Source organism: Takifugu rubripes, chromosome 19 (genome assembly GCF_901000725.2).
Source record: "Takifugu rubripes chromosome 19, fTakRub1.2, whole genome shotgun sequence".
Lineage (NCBI taxonomy): Eukaryota > Metazoa > Chordata > Actinopteri > Tetraodontiformes > Tetraodontidae > Takifugu > Takifugu rubripes.
In genome coordinates, this window is record NC_042303.1 from 18,156,279 (window position 1) to 18,181,569 (window position 25,291).

Here is a 25,291-nt window from a genome sequence, read left to right on the forward strand (position 1 = left end):
CAAGAAAAGAAGGGGACAGGTGACAGGCGCCACTTCCGTTCAATGCAGCAACTTCGAATGAGGGAGCCAAAGAAACTGCTGGAAAAAGAGGGTCCGTTGGACAAGTACAGCGTCACACTGCCCCCTACCGGCGACAGAAAGGCTCGCCAAGAAGCCACGCGTACCCTTACAGCTCCCATTCAAACCGTCTTTCCGACTGACATAATACACCCAAAGCCTAAACATGAATAAAAATTACTTTGCACACACCACTAGGATATCAATCTATGTTAAAAAAAAAACAAAAAAAAAAAACTACAGGAAATGTGGCCGATCCTTTTTCTGTGTCACACTAACACGGTGTGATGTGGTGCTACATGTAGACAGCATCTCCGTCGGTTAATGATCCTCCAACCTTCAAGTCAAAACCAGGAAGTGAGGTGAGGCCCAAACAGTGCTGGCCTCGCTAACGAGTGCCTGTGCCTGGCAACTTGGAGGCAGTTTGTGCCAGTTTTGGGCCACTTCTGTCCAGGGGCTTCTTTGAGCCCAGAAGAATGTCAGAAGGGAGGGGAGATTTGGAAAGTTTCCCTCAGCTCCAACTGAATGGTTTTCTACCCAAGACACTCCCCTGTTCTCACTGCTGTCCCTCTTTTCTGCAGAGTAAAGACAGAAAACGGCAGCAAACGCCGCTGTGACTTCCTCAGGAGTCTTTGTGCTTCACGCCGCTGAGCTGAAACTGGTGACTAGCATCAGCACATATATCTTACTGCGACTTATTTAGTCGATTTGATCAAAAGGATCGTTGCATTTTATCACAGGCGAGTGACTCGAGATGTTAAAAACAGGGAAACAAATTTGAAAACATGTCCTGTTTGAAAGGGAAGTGCAATGTGAACCTAAATAGGAGCAGTTAGAAGCAGATCAGATCTTCAGCGTTGCACTTTGCATCATATACATTCAGCCAATGAGCCAAGGATGAAATAATGATGTTTAACCACAGCGTCTCAGTTCTCCGTCTGCACTTTGTCCCCCATCTTGCAGTGAGCAAACAGCAAATTTGGCCCGAAGCCTCCCACTAACTCAGATGAACTTTAGAGGTTATACAAGATTTGAAGTTAAACTTTAAAATCTCGTGTTAGAACGGTGGAAACAGATATAGAAAATGATAGAAGAAGGTTTTTTATTGGGTTTACCATTGTGAGAGACTGTTTAATAAAAAACCCTTTTAACCGTGTTTGATCTTACCTGACAGTCAGGATGGAAAAATTAATATTTGTGACTCTGTGGAAATGATGAATCAAACTATTCATCAAATAACAACGCCCACATCCGCACATATATAATTATCACTTACAAATGAGCTTGAATCATTCGACCTTATCACACATGGTTGTGTTCGTTAGTGAACACATATTAAGGTTTTATGTATAGGTTTTTATATACACGATGGTCTCATTTCTATCATCTCACCTTCTGACTGTGGCCGAACGCGCTGCTGTTGCGCAAGTTGGGCGGAAACGCGAATAGAACTGGATGGAGGTGCAGGTTCGGTGTTAGAGAATAACCGGCAGATGTATCGATTAACAGCTTAGTGCTCATCTGCATACGTGCGCATGCACGTACGGGAGGGTGAAGCTTTAACCGTCAACAGGCCACACACACACACACACACACACACGCACAGACACACATGGCTTACCAATTACAAGACACGATCAATGACAGTACAGACAGATGGACATTTGGAAAAATGCTGACGTCGTCTCCGGTCACAGACGCCTGTGATGCCTTCAGGGACAACATCGGTGGCTTTGTCTGACCACCTCGTGGTCTCCAGCAACTCCAGCAGGCCTTGAACACAAAAACTCTGACTTCTGCTCTGATTCGCGGCTCAAATGTGCCGCTTGCCTCACAAGATCGATTCAAACTTCAGACAAGTTCAAAACTTGTTTGAAGTTTGTTGGTTTCCACTGTGGAAAAGGCCCAAATGGAAAGACAATAAAAAAAGAAGGGCCCCCACATAAAGGACCTTCACTTTCTGATGAATCCCGTTGAGAGAAAGTGCAGCGGCTCAGTTTTGACCTTGACCTTGACCTTCGCGGGCTGACTGCCACACCAATATTACACAGTCATTGACTCAGACAGCAACTTAAGCGACATTTAAATATGCAAACACACCTATAAAACATGCAAAACCTCTGGAAATCACATGTTCCCATCAAATATTTAGAGACCTAGATTAAAATGCCCCATATCCTGGAATGATGTATTGGATTCATTTAATGGTGTGGAAAAAAGTGATCGAAACATCAATAACAGTGACCTTTTCGTTACCACAAACATAACAATCACAAGTGTGCTTTCATGTTACGTCGTTTTACTGTCGATGAAATGAAGGTCTGAGCCAATATTGTCCTTGTTGCCATTTTATTGCGTTTGCTGCACTTTTTAATAAATTGCTGCGTGGTTACGTTGTCATTTGTAGGTCCTTGAGTGACCTGAAAACCAATAAAATACTCAATTTTACAAACTTAGAATAAAAGAAGTCCATGAAATGAACCCTGGGGAACCCTGTATGTTATTATGTGTCTGTTTCAGAGAGACAAACGATGAAGGATTCTCTATACTGAGGCGGTTTCAATTGTCTAAGAGGAACATTGTGTACTGCAGAGTTGATCCCGCTGTTAGCGGCTTGGTCATGAGGAGGTTACTAAGGTAAATAACGGTCCCCCTGGGACCCACAGCTGCTTTCCACAGGCAATTATTTTCAGCTAATGTGGAAAAAACACAAATTGGAATATAGTGGGAACACAGCTCAGTCACAAACCCGCCTCAGTCGTGTGTAATCAACCTATTTTAGACTGGATCTGGTGTGTGTGTGTGTGTGTGTGTTGTGTGGTTCATTGATGCACCAGATTTTGAGGATAATTTGCCAGGCAGTGTAGCGACAACAAGAAAGGAAGCATTAAATTTAAAATCTTTGCAACCAGGAAAAAGACAGTTTCCTTTTTTGTTCTTTATTTTTCAATGTAGAAACGCCACCAAACATTAGCACATAGATAATAAACATATAATCTATTATCAAATGACAGCATTCGACATAACTTCAAATGTCCTGGAGTTTTAATCTTTAATCTCTTCCCACCCTCAAGCATGTGAACAACATGCATGTGTCAACATTTATTTTACAGTTTTCCTCGTGACATTTTACAAAGTTCATTTTAGGAAGCGTAATATTAATAATAATTTTTACGCGTTCTCTGAACCCGCGCGTGTGTGTTTACTGCCACCTAGTGGATTCATTTGTGTATAACACGGAAAACCTAAAATCAGCCCAGCTCATTTCCATCAGGTCAAATCACAACTAGACTCGGAACAAGCAACAATTACACAACAGAAGACACTTTAAATGGATCATTATATGTGACAAAAGCACAATAAAACAAACAATCTCTTCCTTAAGCTGAATAATGATCTAAGGGGAAGCTGAAGTTTGACAGGAGATTGTCTCAAACAGATCCAATAACAAACCAGGGCAGGTAAAGTTAAGGTGTGTGAGTGCGCAGCTAAGAGCTGTAACTAAGCAAAATGATGTCTACGGCAAACACCTCAATATTTCCATACACTTTTAACGCTGAATTATCAGTGCATTACATCACCCATATATGAGCATGCCCACATGATTCCATACTGTTGTATCCTCAAAGAGTTATTCTACAACCTCCTCGTGTGATGTACTAAAATAACACAACCCAGGAATGTCTGTGATTACATTCAGCTCACACTCCTGTGTCATTAGTGTAAGTTAAGTTAGATGTATAGTTGGCACACACAGGAGACTTTGTGATGGTGGCAGGCCAGGCCTTGATGTTGCATTCATGTCATTTCAGTACATTCAGATTCTACGTGGAAACGGCGTAAAAGTCATCATATCTGTCTAAATCCCTAGACATGGTAAACTACAAAACCTCTTCTGCATTTATCCACGACATTGTAGAAGAGTCACATACAAAAGGTATTTTGAAGCATAAAGAGAGAGCCAGCTCCTCTATTGTGCACGTCGCCCAGCAGGGGGCAGTGTTATCTACTACATGCTCCATCTCCCAGGCTTTCTCAGTTCTACTGAATAATGCACCATGATCTGATTCTCGAACGTTGTACAGAAAAAGAGAGGATATGGAACCACTGTAAAGTTGCCATTAGAGGTACTCTTCCTCCTTTATGTACAGGATCTCATTGGCTGAGCTGGGAACCTGCCGAAGAGGCAAAGCAACTGTTGACTAAATGGCTGCAAATCAGTTCTTGTTGTTGTTCTCTACGGTTGGCTGAGTGTTTGTTAAAATTGCATTTCAGGCGACGCCTTAATAAATGCGTAATTGCCGAAATGCACCAGCAAAAAGCACCTGATTAGCAGAAGCCAAGAGCTTTGTGAAGTAAACCAAATGAATCAAAATGTGTTTACATTCCTGGGAGCAGCACCTGACGTGGCAGCAGCAAATTAAATAAGATTTAAACATAGCAAATTCCTAAATAAGCATAGTTGGGCCGTGCATTTGTGTTCTGGAGGAGGAAATCCATCCTGGTTTACTGGAGTCTGATCCCAGGTAGTCGCACACGTATAAGTAAATCCATACATACATTCTGAGATAAGATGGAAACCTGAAATTTAAACTGTACCTGGTTAACTCCTCCTACCACCAGGAGGCGCTCTCTGATGACGATGAAGGATGTGGAGCATCGTGGGAATGCCATCGGAGCAAGACTCTCCCACTTTTTCTTCTGAGGATGGAAGGCCTCCACCGTGTCCAGGGCTGTAGGTTCATGACCTGGGCAGCAATAACACACACACACACACGCACACACACACACCCGCACACACACACACACACACACACACACACACACACACACACACACACACACACACACACACACACACACACACAGCAGGACTGTCCAGTCAAGGTTTCGTTCTGTTCATTAATCCACGATTACTGGAGGACTTCAGAAGTCCATCACAGTTGTGAGGCAGCGGCTCATCATTTACAATCAATTTAACAACATAAATGGACCACAAATGCACCGACCATAAAATACTGCAGCCACTGAGTTACTACTCCTCACAAAAGTCACATTTATCACATCATAAAATAAGAAATGTAAGAATTTTCAATCAGTTATGTCGATGAGACGGCTTTTACTGCCAAATGATCGCAGTAAGTCATGAGGAAACCTTCACTTATCAGTGTGTCCTGACATGATTTATATAAGAGCAATGGCGCAAAATCAATACAAACAGCAGCGTGGAAGCAGTAAACAGAAACTCCGGATTAGAGCGGGACGCTCTCACCGAGTCCTCCGGCTACAATCATCCTGCCGCGCAGCCAAGCAGCAGCAAAGTCGGCTCTCTTGGTCTTCATCGCTAATGTCTCGTCTGACTTCAACCAGCATCCTGCAGGAGAAGAGGAAAAAAAGAAAACTTCTGAATGAGTGGATGTGTGTGTGTGTGAAGGTGAAACCAGTGACAGCGTGGTCCACCTACAGCTGGACAGAATGCTGCTGAGCTTATTTCCAGACTGTGACCTGCACAAATAGGTCAGTCACACACACCCCCACCACCACACACGCGCACACACACACACACACACACACACACACACACACACACATCGCTGCCAAGGACACTGATAGGTTATGACAATTGGACAGTGCAAACATGGAGAGAGGGGATGAGGAGGTGGGGGCAGAGGTCACAATGCGGCTCTGAGGAAGAACCTTTGGGACATTGTTGATGGCACATGTCCAAAACTAAGTGCTAAAAAATTGATGCGAGGGCATCGTGCACGATGGCTTTTCGAACCTCTGAAGGTTGCGTGGGTAAACAGGGAGGCCTCTGCATGCTCAGCTTCCCCTGAGATGGGTGGAGCACGGTGGAGAGCCGGGTCAGGTTCTGATGGTCGGCGGGACTCATAATGTGGATCAGAAAAATAATAGATTCATCCATGTCTCCATTACTGCCAGTCCATCAAAATGGAGACACGCACACACACACACACACACACACGCACACACTCGGGCTCTGGAGATGTTAGCACAGGGACGTCTCAGTCACACATATATTCTCTTATTTCCATATTTTGTCAGAAAGCCCATTTTCAGTCCCTGAGCGTTGGGTCGGGGTTCTTCGGTGCCAGTTTCTGGCACATGAGGTCTCTCTGAGCGCTCGGTCTGACACATGGAGCCGTCATCTGGTTCTTTCTCACTCCGAGTATTTAAATTACGGCTCGGTGGTCAGATGCTAGCAGATTATGTGCTGAAGGCTACATTTAGGGTTCTGACATCTAAATGAATCATCAGAGTTGTGTTGGGATCACGCCCTGATCCCTCATGAGCCGGGATGGCATTAAAAATGACATAAACTCTGAACCTTCAGATAATTATCTGACATTTGGGGAATTTATTTGACTTATTGGGGTGAAAAAAAGGCTGTGCTGCAGTCCCCCCAGTGGCCACCAGGGGATTTATTTTCTGCATCTGATTTGGGTTTTTTGATAAAATATTTTTACATGCATGATCAGTCATGCCTGCCTATTTTAATGTGTGAATGATGGATTTCAAGTGAGTTTTCTTTTTAATTTAGGTTTTCTCCAAAGTGTTGCTCATTCTTGAGCATCTAATGTAAAAAAAACAAAAAAACAAAACAGAAAACAGAAAACAGGTGCAGCGGTGAGCAAACACTCCCAGAAAAAGGGTCAAGATCGGCGGTGAAAGACACACTGATTTTTGGGTCAATAACACTTCATCAATCATCTGCAACAAAATAGCCCTGCTCAGCTCTGGAGTGTTGGAGTATCTTGTTTATCTGCAGAGAATCATGACAGAAAAAGAGAGAAACCTTCAAAAGTGAGTGAAGGATAGAGAATTATCTGCTCTCTGGACCTTTGACACTTTCATCTCAAGCCCTTCGCATTAACACAGAAAAGGGACAACATGGCCAGCAGAGCAGCAGCAGCAGCAGCAGCAGCAGAGCAGCAGCAGCAGCAGCAGCAGCAGCAGCAGCAGCAGCAGCAGCAGCAGCAGAGCAGCAGCAGCAGCAGCAGAGCAGCAGCAGAGCAGCAGCAGCAGCAGCAGCAGAGCAGCAGCAGCAGCAGCAGCAGAGCAGCAGCAGCAGCAGCAGAGCAGCAGCAGGAGCAGCAGCAGCAGCAGGAGCAGGAGCAGCAGCAGTAGGAGCAGCAGCAGCAGCAGAGCAGCAGCAGAGCAGCAGCAGCAGCAGCAGCAGCAGCAGCAGCAGGAGCAGCAGCAGCAGGAGCAGCAGCAGCAGCAGCAGTAGCAGCAGCAGCAGCAGCAGCAGCAGCAGCAGCAGTAGCAGCAGCAGGAGCAGCAGCAGCAGCAGCAGCAGCAGAGCAGCAGCAGCAGCAGCAGCAGTAGCAGCAGCAGCAGCAGTAGCAGCAGCAGCAGCAGTAGCAGCAGCAGGAGCAGCAGCAGCAGCAGCAGAGCAGCAGCAGCAGCAGCAGAGGCAACAGAGCAGCAGCAGCAGCAGCAGCAGCAGCAGTAGCAGCAGAGCAGCAGCAGAGCAGCAGCAGAGCAGCAGCAGAGCAGCAGCAGCAGAGCAGCAGCAGAGCAGCAGCAGCAGAGGCAACAGAGCAGCAGCAGCAGCAGCAGCAGCAGTAGCAGCAGAGCAGCAGCAGCAGCAGAGCAGCAGCAGGAGCAGCAGCAGCAGCAGCAGAGCAGCAGCAGCAGCATAGCAGCAGCAGCAGCAGCAGCAGAGCAGCAGCAGCAGAGCAGCAGCAGCAGCAGCAGAGCAGCAGCAGGAGCAGCAGCAGCAGCAGAGCAGCAGCAGTAGCAGCAGCAGCAGAGCAGCAGCAGCAGCAGCAGAGCAGCAGTAGCAGCAGCAGCAGAGCAGCAGCAGCAGAGCAGCAGCAGCAGCAGCAGCAGCAGAGCAGCAGCAGCAGCAGCAGCAGAGCAGCAGCAGGAGCAGCAGCAGCAGCAGAGCAGCAGCAGCAGCAGAGCAGCAGCAGCAGAGCAGCAGCAGGAGCAGCAGCAGCAGCAGCAGCAGAGCAGCAGCAGCAGAGCAGCAGCAGCAGCAGAGCAGCAGCAGCAGGAGCAGCAGCAGCAGCAGAGCAGCAGCAGCAGCAGCAGAGCAGGAGCAGCAGCAGCAGAGCAGCAGCAGCAGCAGAGCAGCAGCAGCAGCAGAGCAGCAGCAGAGCAGCAGCAGCAGAGCAGCAGCAGCAGCAGCAGAGCAGCAGCAGCAGGCAGCAGCAGCAGCAGAGCAGCAGCAGCAGCAGCAGCAGCAGAGCAGCAGCAGCAGAGCAGCAGCAGCAGCAGAGCAGCAGCAGCAGAAGCAGCAGCAGCAGCAGCAGCAGAGCAGCAGCAGCAGCAGAGCAGCAGCAGCAGCAGCAGCAGCAGCAGCAGCAGCAGCAGAGCAGCAGCAGCAGAGCAGCAGCAGCAGCAGCAGCAGCAGCAGAGCAGCAGCAGCAGAGCAGCAGCAGAGCAGCAGAGCAGCAGAGCAGCAGCAGCAGAGCAGCAGCAGCAGCAGCAGAGCAGCAGCAGCAGCAGCAGCAGCAGCAGCAGCAGCAGCAGAGCAGCAGCAGCAGAGCAGCAGCAGCAGAGCAGCAGCAGCAGCAGCAGCAGCAGAGCAGCAGCAGAGCAGCAGCAGCAGCAGAGCAGCAGAGCAGCAGCAGCAGCAGCAGCAGCAGCAGCAGAGCAGCAGCAGAGCAGCAGCAGCAGGTAAATCCCCGTCAGATGTTTCACACGGACCTAATGAGAGTGGAAATGTTGTCAAGGTTGTAACGTTGTAAAAACAGTTGTTATATATTAAACCAATGAGCCTTTGATATTTTGAATCTTTTCTAACAAAACTACGTGTGGAGGCTGCTGCTGCTGTGCTGATGACACACAGACGACAGCTGATTAGGTGGTGCTGCTGGAGCTCTTTATATTGTTGCAGTGATTCTCTCCACATTTGAACCTTTTATCCGGGATCAACGGCGTTGGATCCCTCAGGATTGGTTAGCCACGAGATTCCAGCCTGTCGTGCTTTAGTGAAACAGGAAATCCTTCCAGCAGTGAAGAGTTACTCAAACGCATGAACTGGGCCAGCAGGTTGGCTACGTCCCTCCCCCATGAGAGACATTAGCATGGCGGGTTGCGCAATCATTTGTGCTTAAAAAAAAAGGATTTCTGCATTAACGTGTTACTTTTACAGCACTACTAATTACATAAGGTTTGCTTCTTTGGTTAAATAATGGTAGATCTAGGTCAGCTTTATTCACGGGATAGTGCAATTCAAAGACTTTAAAGTGGGACATTCCATCCCGTGCATGGATAAATCCGGTCCTGTCGGGCCTGTGAGCGAAGCTCCTGTTTTACTTCATGACATACTTGAGCAATTAGAACTCAGACTACTCTCAGACACATCCGGCGCTTCCCCCCCCCCCCCACCCCCTGATGGACGAACCTGCAGATGGTGTCACAGAGCTGTGTGGCACCTTTATCCCAAATAAAACACTCCCGAGACAGGAAACGGCGCTCGCCACAACACTCGTAATTCATTTTTAAACAGAGTTTACCGAGTTACAGGCTGGAATTGTCTCTTTAAATTACAAATGTGTCCACACATCACATTCCAGACCCCTCCGAGGCTCGATCCTACAGCCGCTCCCGTCCCTGTTTGCTTTGGAGAGATTATAGGTGTGTGCGTGCAGAGACGGGGGGGTACAAAGGAACGCCCAGCATACGTGACCGTCATGTGGAGGGAGATGGCGGAGACGAGTAAAGAGAAGACAAACCAGAGAATATAGAGAGCAAAAGTGTGATAATAGAGGAGCTGAGCCTCCTCTCAAATCAGACTCCTCTGTAATTGTCCATCACCATTAACGAGGAGAAAAGGACAGTGATTGGCTCTCAGCCTTTGATGGATTTTGTGACGGTCGCGTTTGAAATCAAACAGGGCTGATCACACAGATCATCCCCAAGGACAGAATCTTCCCGCTACGCTCCGGGAATTCTGGTAATTACATTTCAGCCCACAGTCAAAGCCAAAACAAAACCAGAGCTGGTGCCGTTATTACTTTTCTTTATTTCCACTGGCTTTGTAGTTTTTGGAGAGTTTTCTTTAATATCCCAAGAGGGACACCAGTCAAATAATGGGAGCATGGGGTTGTGTTAGCGTTTGAGGCTACCCATCGCTACGCTATAATTATTCCGCGTTGGTGGACGATCTACGCACTCACATGCTTTCAGGTATTTACTCTCTACTCAGTCGTCAGGACTTAATCCAGAACTTTCATCTGGTTTAAGGTTCTGGAAGGAAGATGGAAGAAATGATCAGACGAGACGGACAAACAAGCTGCTTAAAGTCCCATTTTCACACACGGACGCACACAAAACTGTTGAGTCGTCAGGTAATTTGGTTCATTTTAAACAGCGTTTTAATGCAGCGGCTTTAATCTGGTGGTCCACCAGCAGAGAAAATGGCCGAACTCTCCTTCATTCCCTTCGCTTCTACCGAGCTGGTATCTGTCTTAATACTGGCGATACGGAATGGAAGAGTAATAAAATATCGCTGTGTGACAGCAGATTGCATGAGCGTGTGTGTGTGTGTGTGTGTGTGTGTGTGAGAGAGAGGACGGCTGCAGATGGATAATAAAGCAATCTGTTTCTGGATCTTGTAATTTAAAGCGCTGCTCATCCTCCAGCCCTCCCTCTGCAACTCATCTCCCATCTCATTTTCACCGAAATTAGATTGGAAGAATGGCCGCGGCTGCCTTCCCACTGTGTGAGCGGGAGCACGCCGCAGCTCGCGTCTGCGTGTGCAAAACTGCGTTTATCATTCTTACATCTTGTTTTTTACACACACGCTCGGCTTCCTCTCAGCTATCACACATTAACTCCAGATTATTTAGCTTTGACTCACCCCCACAAAGTGACCCCATATTCATCTGTCTGATGATTTATTGATTTCTGCTCGCCCGTTTCCTATCTATTCAATTTCTTCACCTGTTTCCCAGGGCACCTTTGCTAGATAGAGGTGTAACTCATTTCAGTTAGCTTAGCCGTGTGCACAGGGAAAAAGAGAAACATAAGATTAGCATGCTGATGGAAATCCCCATTATGTTCACATCATCTCTGAAAGCCACTGATATGGATCCTATAGCACAGTTAGCAAAGTTTCACCAGACTCCCATGTGCACACATTTGTTTTTCCATCTTTATGAGGACTCACTTTGATATAATCCCTTAGCCTAACCCTGACCAACACAACTAATCTAATCCTAACCCTTAAAAGTAAAGTCACAAACACACTTTTAATGCTGTGAGGTCCTGCCAAAATTGTCCTCGTGTCAATGAAATGTATATTTTGTCCTCACTACAAAGCATGAACACAAAAACACACACACTTGTCACCATATCCAGTAAAAATCTATGATTTAAATTCAATGATTCACACAAAGGTGGCAGTGGACATGAGTGACAACCATCATACTGCTTCTGCTCGCCAATCTTGACAAGTTTAATTAAATAAATGCAGTCATTTATGAAGACTAGAGGATTAGATTGTGATTTATTAGAGTGGTAATAGGAAACTTGAAATTTAATATAATGACCAAGATTCAAATCCGTGAGAGAAACTGTCTACTGTTTGTGTATGTGTTTTAATTAATAATTACTTATTTGTGTTGCGGTAGTGGACGTAATAAAACTTTTGCCTACTATAATTCTTTACACAAAAGTACTTTTTAATACAAGCAAAAAGAAACATGGAATTAAAAAAAAAGTCAATTTCACTTAATTACCTTGGTTAGAGTCAAAAATGTTGACATTTTTTGTAAACTTGGAGCTCTGGTGTCCTCCTCCCTGCCGTAGTCCTCCCAGAAGACACAGTCTCCCATCTGGGTCCCATATAATGCCGCCATAGGAGCGTTTACAAGGCATTGTGGGTAGTGTAGTCCAGGAACGCATCTCAGTGTCATACACCTCGAAGGCCTTCACCGGACGCTTACAATGCCGTCCACCTGAACAATTCAGGATAATTATTCCAGACAATGAAGGTGTGAGAGACAGATTCAGAGATTCATCACTTTTCTACCTGCAACATAGAGCTTGTTGGCCAGCAGATGTGTGTTAGCATCGTAGCGCGGCGTCGGCATGGGAGGAAGTAGTGCCCACACATCTTTGCGAAGGTCATATTGCTGCAGAATACTGCGAGGGAGCAGGTCAGCACCCATCCCCCCAACAGCCAGGGCCCTGCCATCTACACACACGCAGACACAAACACACACATGTGCACAGAGAGAGAGAGAGAGAGAGAGAGAGAGAGAAAGGGAGGAAGTTGCTCTAAGTCGAGAGACTGGAAGACATGGAAAGGACAGCTGGCACTGCAGCAGAATAAAAATGCCTCCATCGAGAGGCACAAAAGTACTTACCTGCGGGTACGGGCAAAGAACACACACACACACACACACACATACACGGCACTTCATTTTCATTTGTGGAGGTAGAATAGGTAATTACCTGAAGTTCATTATCTAATATCTAGAAGGTAATGAGTCATCAAATGCCAATAAAAATGCACTTTTATTCAATCCAGTGAGCGACTATCCATTTAAAAATGCCATATTTGTTTTAATTTGGCCTCATTGATCATTTTGTCACACTATTAGTCTTCTCTTTTAGTAGCTGGGGACGAGTTTGGGGATAAAATTGCAAACAAAAGGCTAAAGATCGAAGACTGGTCGGTGAGATGGAGAGGCTAGCAGAGCAAGGCCAATAGGTTCCAGCATCTATCTGTGTTCCAGCAGACACTGACAAATGCACCCCAACAATGAACACTGGCACCTAATTTATGAAGACAGTATGTGCAAAAGTCCATATCAGTGGCCCAGCATCAATATGAGCTGAAAATGTGGAAAATCTAACCGTATTTCCATCAACAGGTAAGTCAAAGGGAACAAAGCAAAAAATCTGTGACCCGATGCGATCAGGTACCGGACTTGTGTTCCAGACATATAGCAACACTTAGCACAGGCTCCTCCTCCTGCTGCTACTAGCAGCATTACTTTGTTCATCTTTGCAGTGCGAACACTCGTTACTGCTTAAACATGATATAGTGTGAACCTTTGACAGTGATGGATACGCCCATTAAGGCCTCCCGTAGCGCGCTCCTCTTTCTCCACCTCCCTTCCTCTGTGTTGTAGATCTCCACCACCTTTAGGGGACTTTGGTCCGCTCCCACTCCTCCCACAACCAGCAGTTGTTTCCCCAGCACTGCCACGGCGGCACCAGCCCGGGGCGTGGACATGGGGGCCGCGCTGATCCACCGATCCTCCTGCAGACAAGCCCGGGTGGCACGTTCTGGTCAAGTACATCGCCGTTGCTGTTATTTAAGACACATCAGTTGGGTGACATGATGTCTTAAGCCCCTCCTCCTGGGTAGGGGCACGTTAAACTAATGCACACCAGCACATCACATCTGCTCTCTATATACGGTCTACTGACATCAGTGTTTCACGATAGCTTATACCTCAGGTGAGTATAGATCCACGGCTGAGCAAGGTCTCCCTGCAGCATCGCAGCCCCCCAACATGTACATCTGCCCCCCCACCTCCGACAGCGTATGGTAGACGCGGCCGTTGGGAAGTCGCGCCAGGTTCTGCCAGTGGAACTCGTGAGCCGATGGTACCGCCATGACTCAGTCAGACCGCCAGGGATGATGACAGAGGAGCAGAGGGGGGTAAACTAGGAGCTCAGCAGAGGTGTGGTGATGTCTGGTAGGCACCGGGGCATCGGGGAGGGGTGGGGGAGGTGTTACTGGGGAGCTTTAGCGGAGTTGGGCTGTGGTGCACCAACGACGGGCCAGCTGGAGGAGGAGTCGCTCTTTAGGGATCCTCTAGCACCTCTAAGAGGGACCTGCAAGAGAAAACAGACCTGGAGTGTTTGTTGAGGAGCAGGAGACGTGAGGCACACACACACACACACACACACGCACACACGCACACACACACACACTATAAACCATAAACTGAACCCTTATAAAAACAACCCCACCATCTATTCCTAATTCTTTCTATTAGCTTGAATTACTGGGATGAAAACATGTTCAGTGTCATGATTTCTTTCACCTCAGTGGCAGAATTAAACAATTCCATCAAACATTCCGATACATTTGGCAGCTCCATCCTGTCAGACCAGGAGGACAAGCAGCAGCAATGTTCCCTTCTTCCTCCATCACAACACCAGAGCTTGTTTTCTTAATGGATCTTTGAAGAGTTCCAACGCTCCATCTGACATTAGAGCAGCCAACACATGTGATTTAAAGAAAACCACATCTGGTTTTCTCGCTGTTTTCATTTTACCCACCTTCCCCTCTAATTTAACATCGTTTGCCCGAGCGTAACTGAATCAAAAGGTCCGTCCCTTCCACCTTCTGCTGGGATGAGCAGCAGCTGACGCCCAGAGGAAGGGAACTGACGCAGCCACTCCCATTCTCGAGTTTCCTCTCGTTTGAGACGTTGAGCGCCGCCGCTGTTGTCATCCCGCGGGAGCTTTCCGTTTCCTGTGTTACCCACGTCGGTTGCCTACGCCTGGTTCTCAGGGAGGATCAGGGGAGAAGGGTGTCATGGTGGTGGGAGGAAGCATCCAGGACGAAGCCACGGTGCTTCTGCATCACCTGAAGGGCACCTGCTTTGACAATCCTTTGTGTCGTACGAGGATAACGAGCAGGAGGGTTTCGAACGAGGTCAAACGCGAGCAGATTACGCAGTTGGAATGCAGCGTAATATCTCAGCAGCAGTTTGTCCTGGAACATTTTTGCAGCTTTTCCGCTGAACCGCCGCCCTCCTCTCTTCTCCCTCCATCTATTTACAGACCTTCCTTATCTTTAATCAAAAAAAAAATTGGGACAAAGGGGGAAGATAATGAGAAGACTGTCCTTCCCATTCTGGTGCGCGGTGCGTTGCCATAGCAACAGCTAGGTTTTTCCCAAGAGGCAAAGCTTTTTTTTTTTTTTCGTGTGTTGTGCACAAGACAGTGTATCGCTTGGTTTGCTGTTAATAACGGCTCATGAAAAATGAAGCTGGTTGCCTCCTTATAAACTGCTCCTGGCAGACATTCGTGCCGTTTCTAATAAGGCGGGGTCTCTCGCTCCCCACCCCATATGCAGCCTACATTAATTGCAATCTGTAACCGATTTGGTTCACCTCCGCTTCCCCCCTCTGTTTAATTAACTGCTTTAACAGCTTGATGATCAAAAGTGAGCCTACCAGCATCATCTGAAGCCGTTTACAGTCAGCCTGCCTCCGAATTGAAACTTTTAATTAGCAGAGTTCCCTCAGCTCCTTCTGCACAGGGTCTCTCTAAAGCTAAAGCTTCAGCCACGCCATCGCCTCTCCTCATTGATCGGCGTCTTATTAACCTCCCATCTCAGACTCAACAACGGTAAAAATCATTTCATCACCGAGTCGGAGGCTTTTGAAAGTGCTCCTTCTGCTCATGAACTTCAGTTCCATTTATTCAGCAAGTTTGAGAGAGCAGAACAGAAGTCGAGACACAAATTAGTCAGGAAAAATATTTGATCTGAATAATAAAAATGACTAAAGCCACTCGGCTGTGCAAGCAGCTGAGTTAACCCTTAAATCAGATGTGGATGAAGTAAACTGGTGCGTCTGCTGGTGAACTGGAGACATGCAAAACACAAACAAACGTCTTGATATTCTCTTTGTGTCCTCTCTGTAGCAAGTTATGCATCATTTATTGTCTAATTTGTGTGCCCACCCAGTTGTCTCCCACAAACACGTGTTCAGCTCTCAGTTTTACACCCTGAGCAGGTTTTTGTGAATTCAATCCTTTGCTGCTGCCAGGAAAGTTCACCAGAATTCCATTTAACTTGACCAAGTGAAGACGCAGCACTTTTTTATTTTATGACCACACGACTCCAAATGTTTTATTGGAGCGTTATCAAATGTGCCGTTACTCTGTTCACTGATGCAACTGGGGGTTAAACTCCAGCATCCAACAATAAAAGAAATCGTACCCATGCATTAAATGCAGCAGCTACAGGTCTGATAAGAACAAATCCAGCTCAAAACCATGTTTGCTCTTCACCAGGGCTGTTTTAGAAGCTTACAAGCCTTCAGTGACTCCAGCCTTGGTGGAGGACTGAGACATCTGAGCCAAAACTCTGTCCGTACTGACCACAGCCGGAGACAAAGCGCCTCTTTTTGAATAACAGTTAACTAAATGTGAAGGCTTCCAACTTAACCTACCTTCATTCCTCAGCTTGTAATTTTTTAGCTAAACAAAATGTCATGTTGCAGAGCAGGAAGTGCACAATAAATAAAAACACCGATTTATCAGACGCACGTCTGGACCTGTGTGTTTGAGCTGCCTTGGTGAATCACCTGATGGAGTTTTAGAACAGAGAGCAGAGATGGTTCCTCCACGTCAGTAGATGGCAGTACTGCACCAGTGTGGTGTTTGACAAGTGAAGAAGAAGCAGAGTTTAGGCCGTACGGGATGGCCCCAAGTATAAATGATCTGCTGGAGGTTAAATATAACACGAGATGGTGAATTATGATCCTGCCCCAGTAGTGATTACAGCAAGAATTAGTTTAATAAAGTTGAAGATCCTCATAGATAGGATAGATTGTTCCCAGCCAAGGTCGTACAATAGCAGTGGGGGCCAAACCACCCTCACCGCTAACCTGTGGACCTTCTGCTCAGATCAGCTCTGAAGCTCCAACAAGATCACATTCAAGGTGAGAATATATGTTTCATTTATTTCCTGAAGCTGCAATCTCGGCCTGGCTCTGGGGTCTTTTCCCAGTTGGAACCAAATCTAGAATTTTACTGTGCATCAGAGCTTAGTGCGAATGTTCTCGTTGCCATTCAAGCGTTGAATGACGAAAACGGTGGTTGAATGTTGAAATGCTGTCTTTAACAATCCTCTACACACCAATGTTTCTCAGACATAAATGATCTGGTCTCAACTGGACACATATAAACATGGCATTTGTGTCAAAATTCCACCAGCAAGCTGACGAAACGCTGTTTTGGACCATTAAAATGACACGCTGTTCTCCTCCATAACTGTGCGGCGGTTTGTTGTGTAAATCTTGGCATTTCCATATTTCCAGAAGCCTGAGATGGCAGGATGCTCCAGCCCAGCTGTTCCTCTGCTCACGTTGGGCTGGTGGAGTGAATGAGCTCGGCTGGAGCTGCTGTGCTGACAGAGCTGAGTCTGAATCACTAATGGCTGATTGTTGGCGGAGGCTGTCGAGCAGTTGGCGTTTCTCTTATCTCCCTTTAAACAACAAACAACTCCGACTGCCCCCCCCCTCCCCTAAATCCTGGCTTGGCTGTCCTATTTGTTTGCAACCATGTGCACGACTGACGGTGACGGATGCTGTAAAACTGAACATGCTGACATGTAAAGCCTCATCCGTACATGCTAGATTCTCTAGTGTTGATTTATTTGCATCATTATCAGATCGGCCACATTTCAGCTAAGATGAACCTGCTGGGTTCTGACATTTAGAAAGAAATACTGATCCCATGAGCTTTTTATTTGATCAGTCCTTTAAGACCAAACAACAACGTCCTGTTGTATCATCTTTTATTATACTTCATGAATTTAGTCACAAAGACAGATTTCAACGGCTTTGATCATTTTAAAGAGAGAATGGGACTGGACTACAGAGGGTTGATGTGGTGAAGGTTAAAAAGCAGGTTCTGAGGATTTAAACTGGTTGCTTTGACCTTTTTCCTCTTCCAAAACTTCCATCTCCTTCTGTTTTAAGAGAAATTACATTCTGCTTAAAAACACTCCTCAAAAATGCATCTAAGCTGCAGCTGAAGGATTTCTCAGGTGTCTCAGCGTCTGAAAGGTCTCATCTTCATCCGGGAGCTTCTGCTCCGTCAGTTCTTCTTGTCGAAGCAGCTCTTTATTTTCCTGCTCTTCAGCCAACTGCTTCTCAAAGCTCTGAGAGCTCCTGCCTCTTTTAGAGTGGCTCCTGTGGGGCTCAGCAGGGCCAAGGTCAGGGTCAAGGTCTTTACGTGTGCGACAGTTTGTGTCTGTCTGCTCCTCATGGCCCTGCTGACCTGCTGCTCTTTATCAGCCAGGAGTTCTCTGAGCTGCTCGCCCTCCTCCTCTGGAGCTGCTCTCCTGAGGTCTCGGCCGTATCCTCTTTTGAGACGATAATCTGAACAAATAAAAAACCTTTTTAATTTACTGGGGTTCAAAACAAGTTTTCTATAGTTGTGAATGCAGGTAAATAAAGATCCTCCTCCCTGGTTTAAACATCTTACCTTGCTGTGTTCTTTCTTTCCCTCTGGCATGTTGATGATCTGATGGGAAATGATCAATTTCCAAAACACCCAAAGGGAAAAAAAAAACCTGTCTCTGTTCTTTGTGAGCATTTCTTTGAACCATAGAAGATAACAAAGGAAAAAGGGGCTTGAAGACACATTTCAACCATGACGCAACGCTTTGATGTGCAGCCACTGTAACCATGGCGACTGTACCTGTTAGATGATGTCAATCCACATGTGTGAATACATTTTTGCAGACATGAGTGAATCCTGTATGACAGCGTGTTTCTACAGATCATTTCATCAACCTGTGAAGAATCCAAGGTCACTGAAACCTACATTTGATTCACTTCACGTTTCAGCGCTGCAGTAATGTCACATAAATCTTTCATGCAACCTGATGACAACGACAAACATGAAACACGCCAGCATCACTGTTAATTAGCAATAATTAACATCAGCTCAGTAAATCAGCTTCATCACATTTTAACGTTTCTGAATTGAAGTGTGTGTTATTCAAATGACGCCTCACTTTAAAGCTAAACAGCCACGCTCAGCTCCAGATAGATTATATTATTATTACAGCGACGAGGACGAGAACAGGCGACCGAAAGCGAGGTCACAACGAGGGAGACGTCCTCTGACAACAAACATGGAGCAGAAAACCTACAAACTGCTGCATTAAAGGGGCTGATTTGTCTCTTCACGTAGTTCATATCTTAACGTGAAAGAAATCGTTTTGGAGCTGGATTTTCATATCTTCCCCTCTGTGCTTTCTGCCTCTGAAGGTGCCTTTGATTGTGGCGTCTTCATCAGTCTTTTGGAGATTCTCCTGCCTTGAATTGGTTACAGAAACTAACATTGTCTGCAAGGTCCCCAGCTCATCGTCTGGGAGGGGTCGGCGCCACGTCTACCCCCCTCAACTGTCCGCCATCGCTACCAACGCGCGCACAAACCCTCAACTGGGTCACACACATGAAGGCTCTCTGCACAACATGCGCTTTTAAACTTTGATGTGCGATTAAAACCCCCACATTTAGAAGTGGAGGAGCGGGAAGAAGCTCATTAGGTGCCTGTTTTGCATGTTGTCTTGCCAGGAGCCACGGCCATGAGACAGAAATAGTCGAGAGCTGAGAAAATAGATGACATTAGCAGAGCCCAGAGAAGTGCGTCCAATGAGGAACGCACTTTGTTATATAAGGACAGTGTATGTTCAATATCTACATGACTGAGGAATGCCCCCCCACACACACATCCCTCTCTTATCCTGCCGAGGGAATGCTGCTTCTCACAGATTACTGTGCAGGATTCGTATCACGTGTGAGTGGATCCAGTGTGGCAGGTCTGTGAAGGCGGACTGGAGCCAACGACTCGCAAGAAAAGGCAGGAAGAAGGGAGGATGACAGAGGGAGAGAGAGAGAGAGGTGGCAAAGGAGTTAATGAATGGACGATATAACATGGAGGGGAAAATGAGAGGGAGGAACGACTTAATGAGGGGGGTCACAGGGACCGGGTAGCATTTCTAATGGGTTCTATACAGCAGCGGCTCTATTACAGGGGGGAGTTGGGGACGATATAATCCCCGTGGCCTTTATGAGTAATTACTAAACAGTAAAGGCAGAGTGGCGAGACCCATCTACTGTCAGCACAAATGGAATTGACTCCCAAATGTAGTGCTGCAGCGCCTCAATAAGGAAAGTCACTCATGGCTGTTCAGAGAGTCGCTATCAGCAACGTCACCATCCGACCCAATAAAGTGAGCAAGAAACCCCTTAAATACGTTTTGAACTGCAAACGAACATTTTATCTGTTGATTCTGTTTGTTTGTTTTTCTAGATTATTCCATTGAAATGGGTCAATTTACTGGCTTTATCCAAGCACTTTGGATCCTTTGATCTCCGAGACGTTTCATCATATTTGTGTGCGCGAGTGTCTGTTGAGGACGGAAGAACAATACGAGCTTTCGTGGCCAGATTTAGTGAGAAAGCCGCAGGTTTGAGTCCACATTCAGATAAAGTTTTCAGCTTTCCTTCCTGGTTGCTTTCAGCCTCGTCTAAAACCTCCCTTCTCCGGTGTGTTTATGTGCATGTGTGACCCACTTGGATGTTTGCTGTGTTCGTGGCGGTGCTGCCTGTCCTGACATCAACAGGGCGTCGCTACGGCTCCAGGATCATAAACACTTCCTGCCATTTTTGTGGGCTGAACGGGGATTCACTCCTCCAAACATTTATAGCAGGATGGAAACAACACCTCTGCATCATCTCAGATTCTCTAATGATCCCTCAGAACATACCGGTTTTGGCCTTTTCTCCAGGACGTGTTTTATAGATTACAGTGCTTAGTAAAGGTTTTGCCACCGCCATTTAATCAAACTTTGTCACGACGCCGCCAATTAAAGCTTATAAAACGTCACTCAGTGGGAGGCGACAGGCCATCATTCTGACATAACTGCCTGTCTGGACGTGTAAAATCAATTTTTATCTTCCTCCTTTCTGCGGCTGGAGGATGGAGCCAATAAACACTGTGAGGTTTTTTCCTGCGCATTATTCAACCGGGTAGTTTTTGTTTTAGGGGCGCAGTTGATTGACATTGATTTATGAACATGTAAGGAAAGAAGCATCCGAAGCATGCATCAATGCAGAAGGCAGCAGGGCGTAAAGAAGAACAGGAAGTAAGACTCCTTTACCTTCAAATGTGGAACCGAAGGCAGGAAACCTTGGAAACGTCGGGAAGTTGAGTTCCGATACCTGATGAGTCAAAGCAAGACAGTGAAAACTTGTTTTATTACTGTGATTTCAAACAAAGTCAAGACACGCAGACACGGAAATGAAATCCGGTCCGAACAGAACTGGAATCGACGTCCTCGGGGACAATACGATTATCTCTAACAGTGTTCTGCTGCTGAATTAAGAGTCCGTATTTTTAACCTTGGGCTGTAACAGGATTGTGGGTGATTGACTGTCTACCTGAGGGATAAAGAAATGTCACGTCTCCTCCTGCATGTACGTCCACACAGACAGACTGAAGCCAGACCAGCGTATCAAGTAAGTGACCTTTAAGATAAGACTTTATATTCACTTTCCTCACCGTTATGGGGGCCGTAACAATACATCCATCACCATCAGTCATCATCAACTGTGAAAAATGATGCAGACAGACAATAATATTTAAACAGGAGCCTTCTGGGGAGGTTTGGGGGACAAACAGCTCAATAAGGATGCGGTTATTGAGTTGTATCCCTTTAAGAGGACAGGAACTTACAGGTGAGAGTGGAAAGTCCATAAAATGGTTCCATCAAGTTTAAATCAGCACTAAATGTTTAAACATTAACACAGGAAAAATACAGGGACACAGATGCCACTTTTATTCCTGTTAAACTTGGTCAGTCCGTCAAGTGTTTGAGGACACTTATTAAACGGGTACTTTGGTGCTTATAAGACAAGTGTAACATTTTAAGCTATTAACTTTTAACCACGCTGTTACTTTAATTACGCGTTAATTCGGTGGAATAGTCAAGCGTTTAAATAAAGCGTTCCTAAACTGCTTAGGCTGTTCGGGGTTCCCTGGCGTCGAGTAACGAGTAACGAAATACTGAATCTAAACTACTATCAAGCCGAAATCAGGACTTTGTATTCGCGTCAGGCGTCTCCATTCCCTCCCACTCCCTCCACTTACTTTCCCCGCTTCCGTTGCCTGTCGGTCGGCGTGTGACGCTTCTCCTTCTCCCTCCTCACCTCACCCCGTGATGGAAGCGTGATGGAGAGACGCGTCCAGGCTGGTGCAGATGGGGAAGAGAGGCGCGGCGCGGCACGGTGCGGCGCGGCGCGGGGGTCGCTCCTCAACGAGGGCGCACAGCCGAGCAGCCGAGCTGCTCCGTCTCCACAGCCTCGAATTTCACCATTATGTGGGTCAGGGATGTGTTGAAGTGCTCATCGCCGGCTCCCATCACATAAGTTCAGATCCAGCCCTGTGATGGTACAGCCCGGGGAGAGGGGAGGGAGACGGTGCTGTGATAACCTACATTTAGCTTCGGACGCAGGAGATTAAAAGAGGGGGAGTTTAGATCTTTGTGGGTTTGAGTCTGCAGCGGGCCTGTAAATTCTCTTGTCTAAACACGTTCTGTGAGCTGTGCACGGGGAAGTAAGACTGGAACCAGAACCCGACGGATCCTGGAGATTTCCGACCCAAACAGAGTAAAAATAGCAACAGCAGAACATCATGTGGAAACTTCTGCAACTATATATGATAAGAAGAATAAGAAGACAGTAGTTCAGGACTGAAAGATCATTTCCGTCAGCTTGAATCTGCCTTGGTTGTTTAAAAAAAAGATTTATTGTCCATGTTTCTGTGCAGATTTGCACAACATCCAGTTGCGCTGCTGAGATGTGGATGTGCTCCAGTCTATCAGCTGAAGCTCTGCCCATACAACATGTGCACCATTATTCCTCTTACAACCAGCTGATAGTGTATCAGGGCAGCATTTGCACGTTTTCCACTGCTCCTTCATAGATGCACGAGGAGATGAAGCACGGCTGCTTCCAGAGTGACGTCAGCCGCCCGTGAGCCTTCACAGCTCTAAATATTTCTGATGGAGTTTGTGTCTGCTCCTGTTTACTGTGACAACACTAATAAAGGAGCTCGGTTATCACCGCACAACAGTCTTTCCTGTCTGTTTGTCTTCTCAGAAGAACAGTTTCAGCTGACAGATTGTTGTATTATTGCATTATTTATTCCTTTGTGTCTGTTTTCATTGATAAGCTCATTGAGAATTCATCATATCCAACCATGAAATATGAATATGTCATTTTTAATTATCGTCTTTGCGCGTGTGCCTGTGCCCCAGGTTGTCCCAAACATGCTAGTGAGAAACCTGCAGGAATTCCTTCATTTCTTCCATTTGTTCAAGCCTTCTTGGGTAAACAGAGATTTTTAAGGGTACAAAATTCCTCTGTATTAAGGACAACAAACATTGTAGTCTGTAGTCTAAACACTGATCCTGGAGGAAATAAAGGTCAGAGGCAGCAGAGGACTCACTGCTAATAATAAATATTACAGACGACCAGAGTTCATGTCCCTCATCTGCATCCTGCTCTAAATTCTCAGGAGGAATGTGACATTTTAGGTGATTTAATGAAAGTTTTTATGGGATTACGTTAAGCAACAACACTGCCGTGTTCCTGCAGAGGAATGAGTCACTTGTATATTTTGTATAGAAGCCCATCAGCTCCCCTCGTGTGTTTCCTGAGCGACTAACAAGAGGCATAAATTTAGAGTTCACACACGGGGGAGGTTGGGGGGAGAGCAGAGTTAAACTTCTCTCAGCTGCATCGTGTCCTTCGTCCTGGTGTGCTGCCATGTTTTCTGAGCAGAAGTAATGGTGACTGTCACCAGCCGACACAATCTACACTCAATTAGCTCCTGACTCCGTCTGGCAGGCGGCTGTGGTGCTTCGCACATCGCCTGAAGACAACCGAGGCCGCCGTATTTTCTCTGCCTTGATCATTTCTGCGCCTCCTGCCGACAGTGTGTTTCCACCCCCCCACTGGCCATGGGGGCTATTCCTTTAAAAGCCACACAGAAGGATCGTGGCCCAGAAATCTTGTTCTGACACGACTTCGCTGTCAGCGCTGCTGTCTGCCCTCCTGGGACCTAACCTGATTACAGCCTCATAATTCTCTCTTTTAATTCTGGACACACACACACACACATACAAACACACACAGCCTCAGTTGTGGCACAGTTTTGTGTTTGGCATCTTGCTGAATTTCCCTTTTTCACCCCTGTTCTAATTTTGTGAGCGTTTGAGCTCCTGGAGCCTGAGACACAGGCGATGTTCCTGCAGGAGACAGCGAGCGTTGGCACTTAATTGGCTTGTCGAGGTGTCACTCTCCATCAGGGATGTTTCCATTGGAGCAGAACGCTGGGATCTGCTGCTACATCAATAATTCAACTGAAATCCCAGCTGTCTACAGCCAGAGGTTTTAACTTTGCAAATATAGAAGAATTGCCAGCAGTTGTTCCTGCTGCATGTGGCTCAGCCCAGCTCTACAGGAGCAGCAACTGGACCAGAATAGTGGGTTTTTATTTGACCCAGTTGCTGAAATGGGCTGCACTGGGATTAATAATGTTATAGCGAAGCAGCACTGGTGTCAGCTCACCTGTGAATCATCACTCTGTCTCTGGCATCTGTCCCAAATCCTCTGTTTCTAATAAAAAGGCAGCCAGCTCCTTCTAGAGGAGCAGCTACTGGTCTGAACCCAGTTGGACATTATTGCTGCTGCTGTTTATCTATGACAGATGCTGGAAACAAGCAGATGCACCACCGTTATCTTTTTATAGTTCTTCTAAATGTGAATTAACCCATCTGAGCAAATGATAGAAGATCTTGTGGCGTCATAGCGACTCGGGGGAAGATACAACTGTCCAGTATGAATAATACAATCAGACGAGCATGTGACCACACACACACACAGTGTTCAGCTCCAGCAGATATTTATAGTCCTTCTAGCACTTTCACCTCACATCAAGCCTTTTTTTGCTCTCTCTGTGCAGCACTTCAGACACTTTTCCACAGCTTTTGCAGCTAAAATTTGGTGCAATTGAACAAATGAATATTGTATCAGTTCCGATCAATTTTGACTTTATTTCAATGAAAAGGCTGAAGGGGAAATTTACTTGCAGAGCAGGTTTAAAATCCTAATAGGCGGAACATTAATCAGCGGGCCCTCTCTGACTGCACGCCCCCTTTATGATGAAGTTTGGTGCTTCTTTATTGAGCGCATCACACAGTAATACTGCAGGCACCTCACACAGACACATACAAATACATTTTTATTGGCAGAAAAACACGCAGCACCTCTAGTTTAACCCTACACTTTTCTTGCTTGATGAAACTTTGATGCCCTGTAGCCGTTAGGTTAGCTTAGTGTTGAAATGAAACCAGGCTGTCAGTGGTGGAACTGGGATGCAGGAAAAATAGAGCTCACACAAGTGCTGTCTGCTCCAG

At 46.4% G+C, this 25,291-nt stretch overlaps 1 protein-coding gene across 6 annotated transcripts; it reads right to left on the minus strand.

The window, feature by feature from the left end:
* Nucleotides 1-2,980: 2,980 nt before the first annotated feature.
* On the minus strand, nt 2,981-22,907 carry klhdc8a (kelch domain containing 8A). 6 transcript variants are annotated; one of them, XM_029827186.1, is made up of 13 exons: nt 21,961-22,907; nt 21,373-21,420; nt 20,972-21,032; nt 18,499-18,593; nt 18,283-18,395; nt 14,338-18,176; nt 13,502-13,887; nt 13,096-13,306; nt 12,068-12,232; nt 11,775-11,993; nt 5,330-5,431; nt 4,657-4,805; nt 2,981-4,232 (listed from the first exon to the last, which is right to left on the minus strand). In XM_029827186.1, exons 7-13 carry the CDS (start codon nt 13,664-13,666, stop codon nt 4,179-4,181), a joined length of 1,065 nt encoding a protein of 354 aa, XP_029683046.1. In that variant the 5' UTR covers nt 13,667-13,887; nt 14,338-18,176; nt 18,283-18,395; nt 18,499-18,593; nt 20,972-21,032; nt 21,373-21,420; nt 21,961-22,907; the 3' UTR covers nt 2,981-4,178. The 6 variants fall into 6 exon arrangements, with proteins under 6 accessions (XP_029683046.1, XP_029683047.1, XP_029683049.1 ...); XM_029827187.1 differs by lacking the exon at nt 21,373-21,420; XM_029827189.1 differs by lacking the exon at nt 18,499-18,593 and having other exon boundaries at nt 18,283-18,321.
* Between the last annotated feature and the right edge of the window lie 2,384 nt (nt 22,908-25,291).

Bases quoted from the DNA above. Each gene is read 5' to 3' on its own strand.
- klhdc8a (XM_003973740.2), bottom strand. From the start codon at position 13,666: ATGGCGGTACCATCGGCTCACGAGTTCCACTGGCAGAACCTGGCGCGA. The intron at 12,233-13,095 runs GTTCACACTATA...GCGTGTGTGTAG, and splicing joins CGTATCCATCACTGTCAAAG to ATGGCAGGGCCCTGGCTGTT. The intron at 5,432-11,774 runs GTAATTAAGTGA...CTTCTCCTGCAG, and splicing joins CATTTTTGACTCTAACCAAG to GATGCTGGTTGAAGTCAGAC.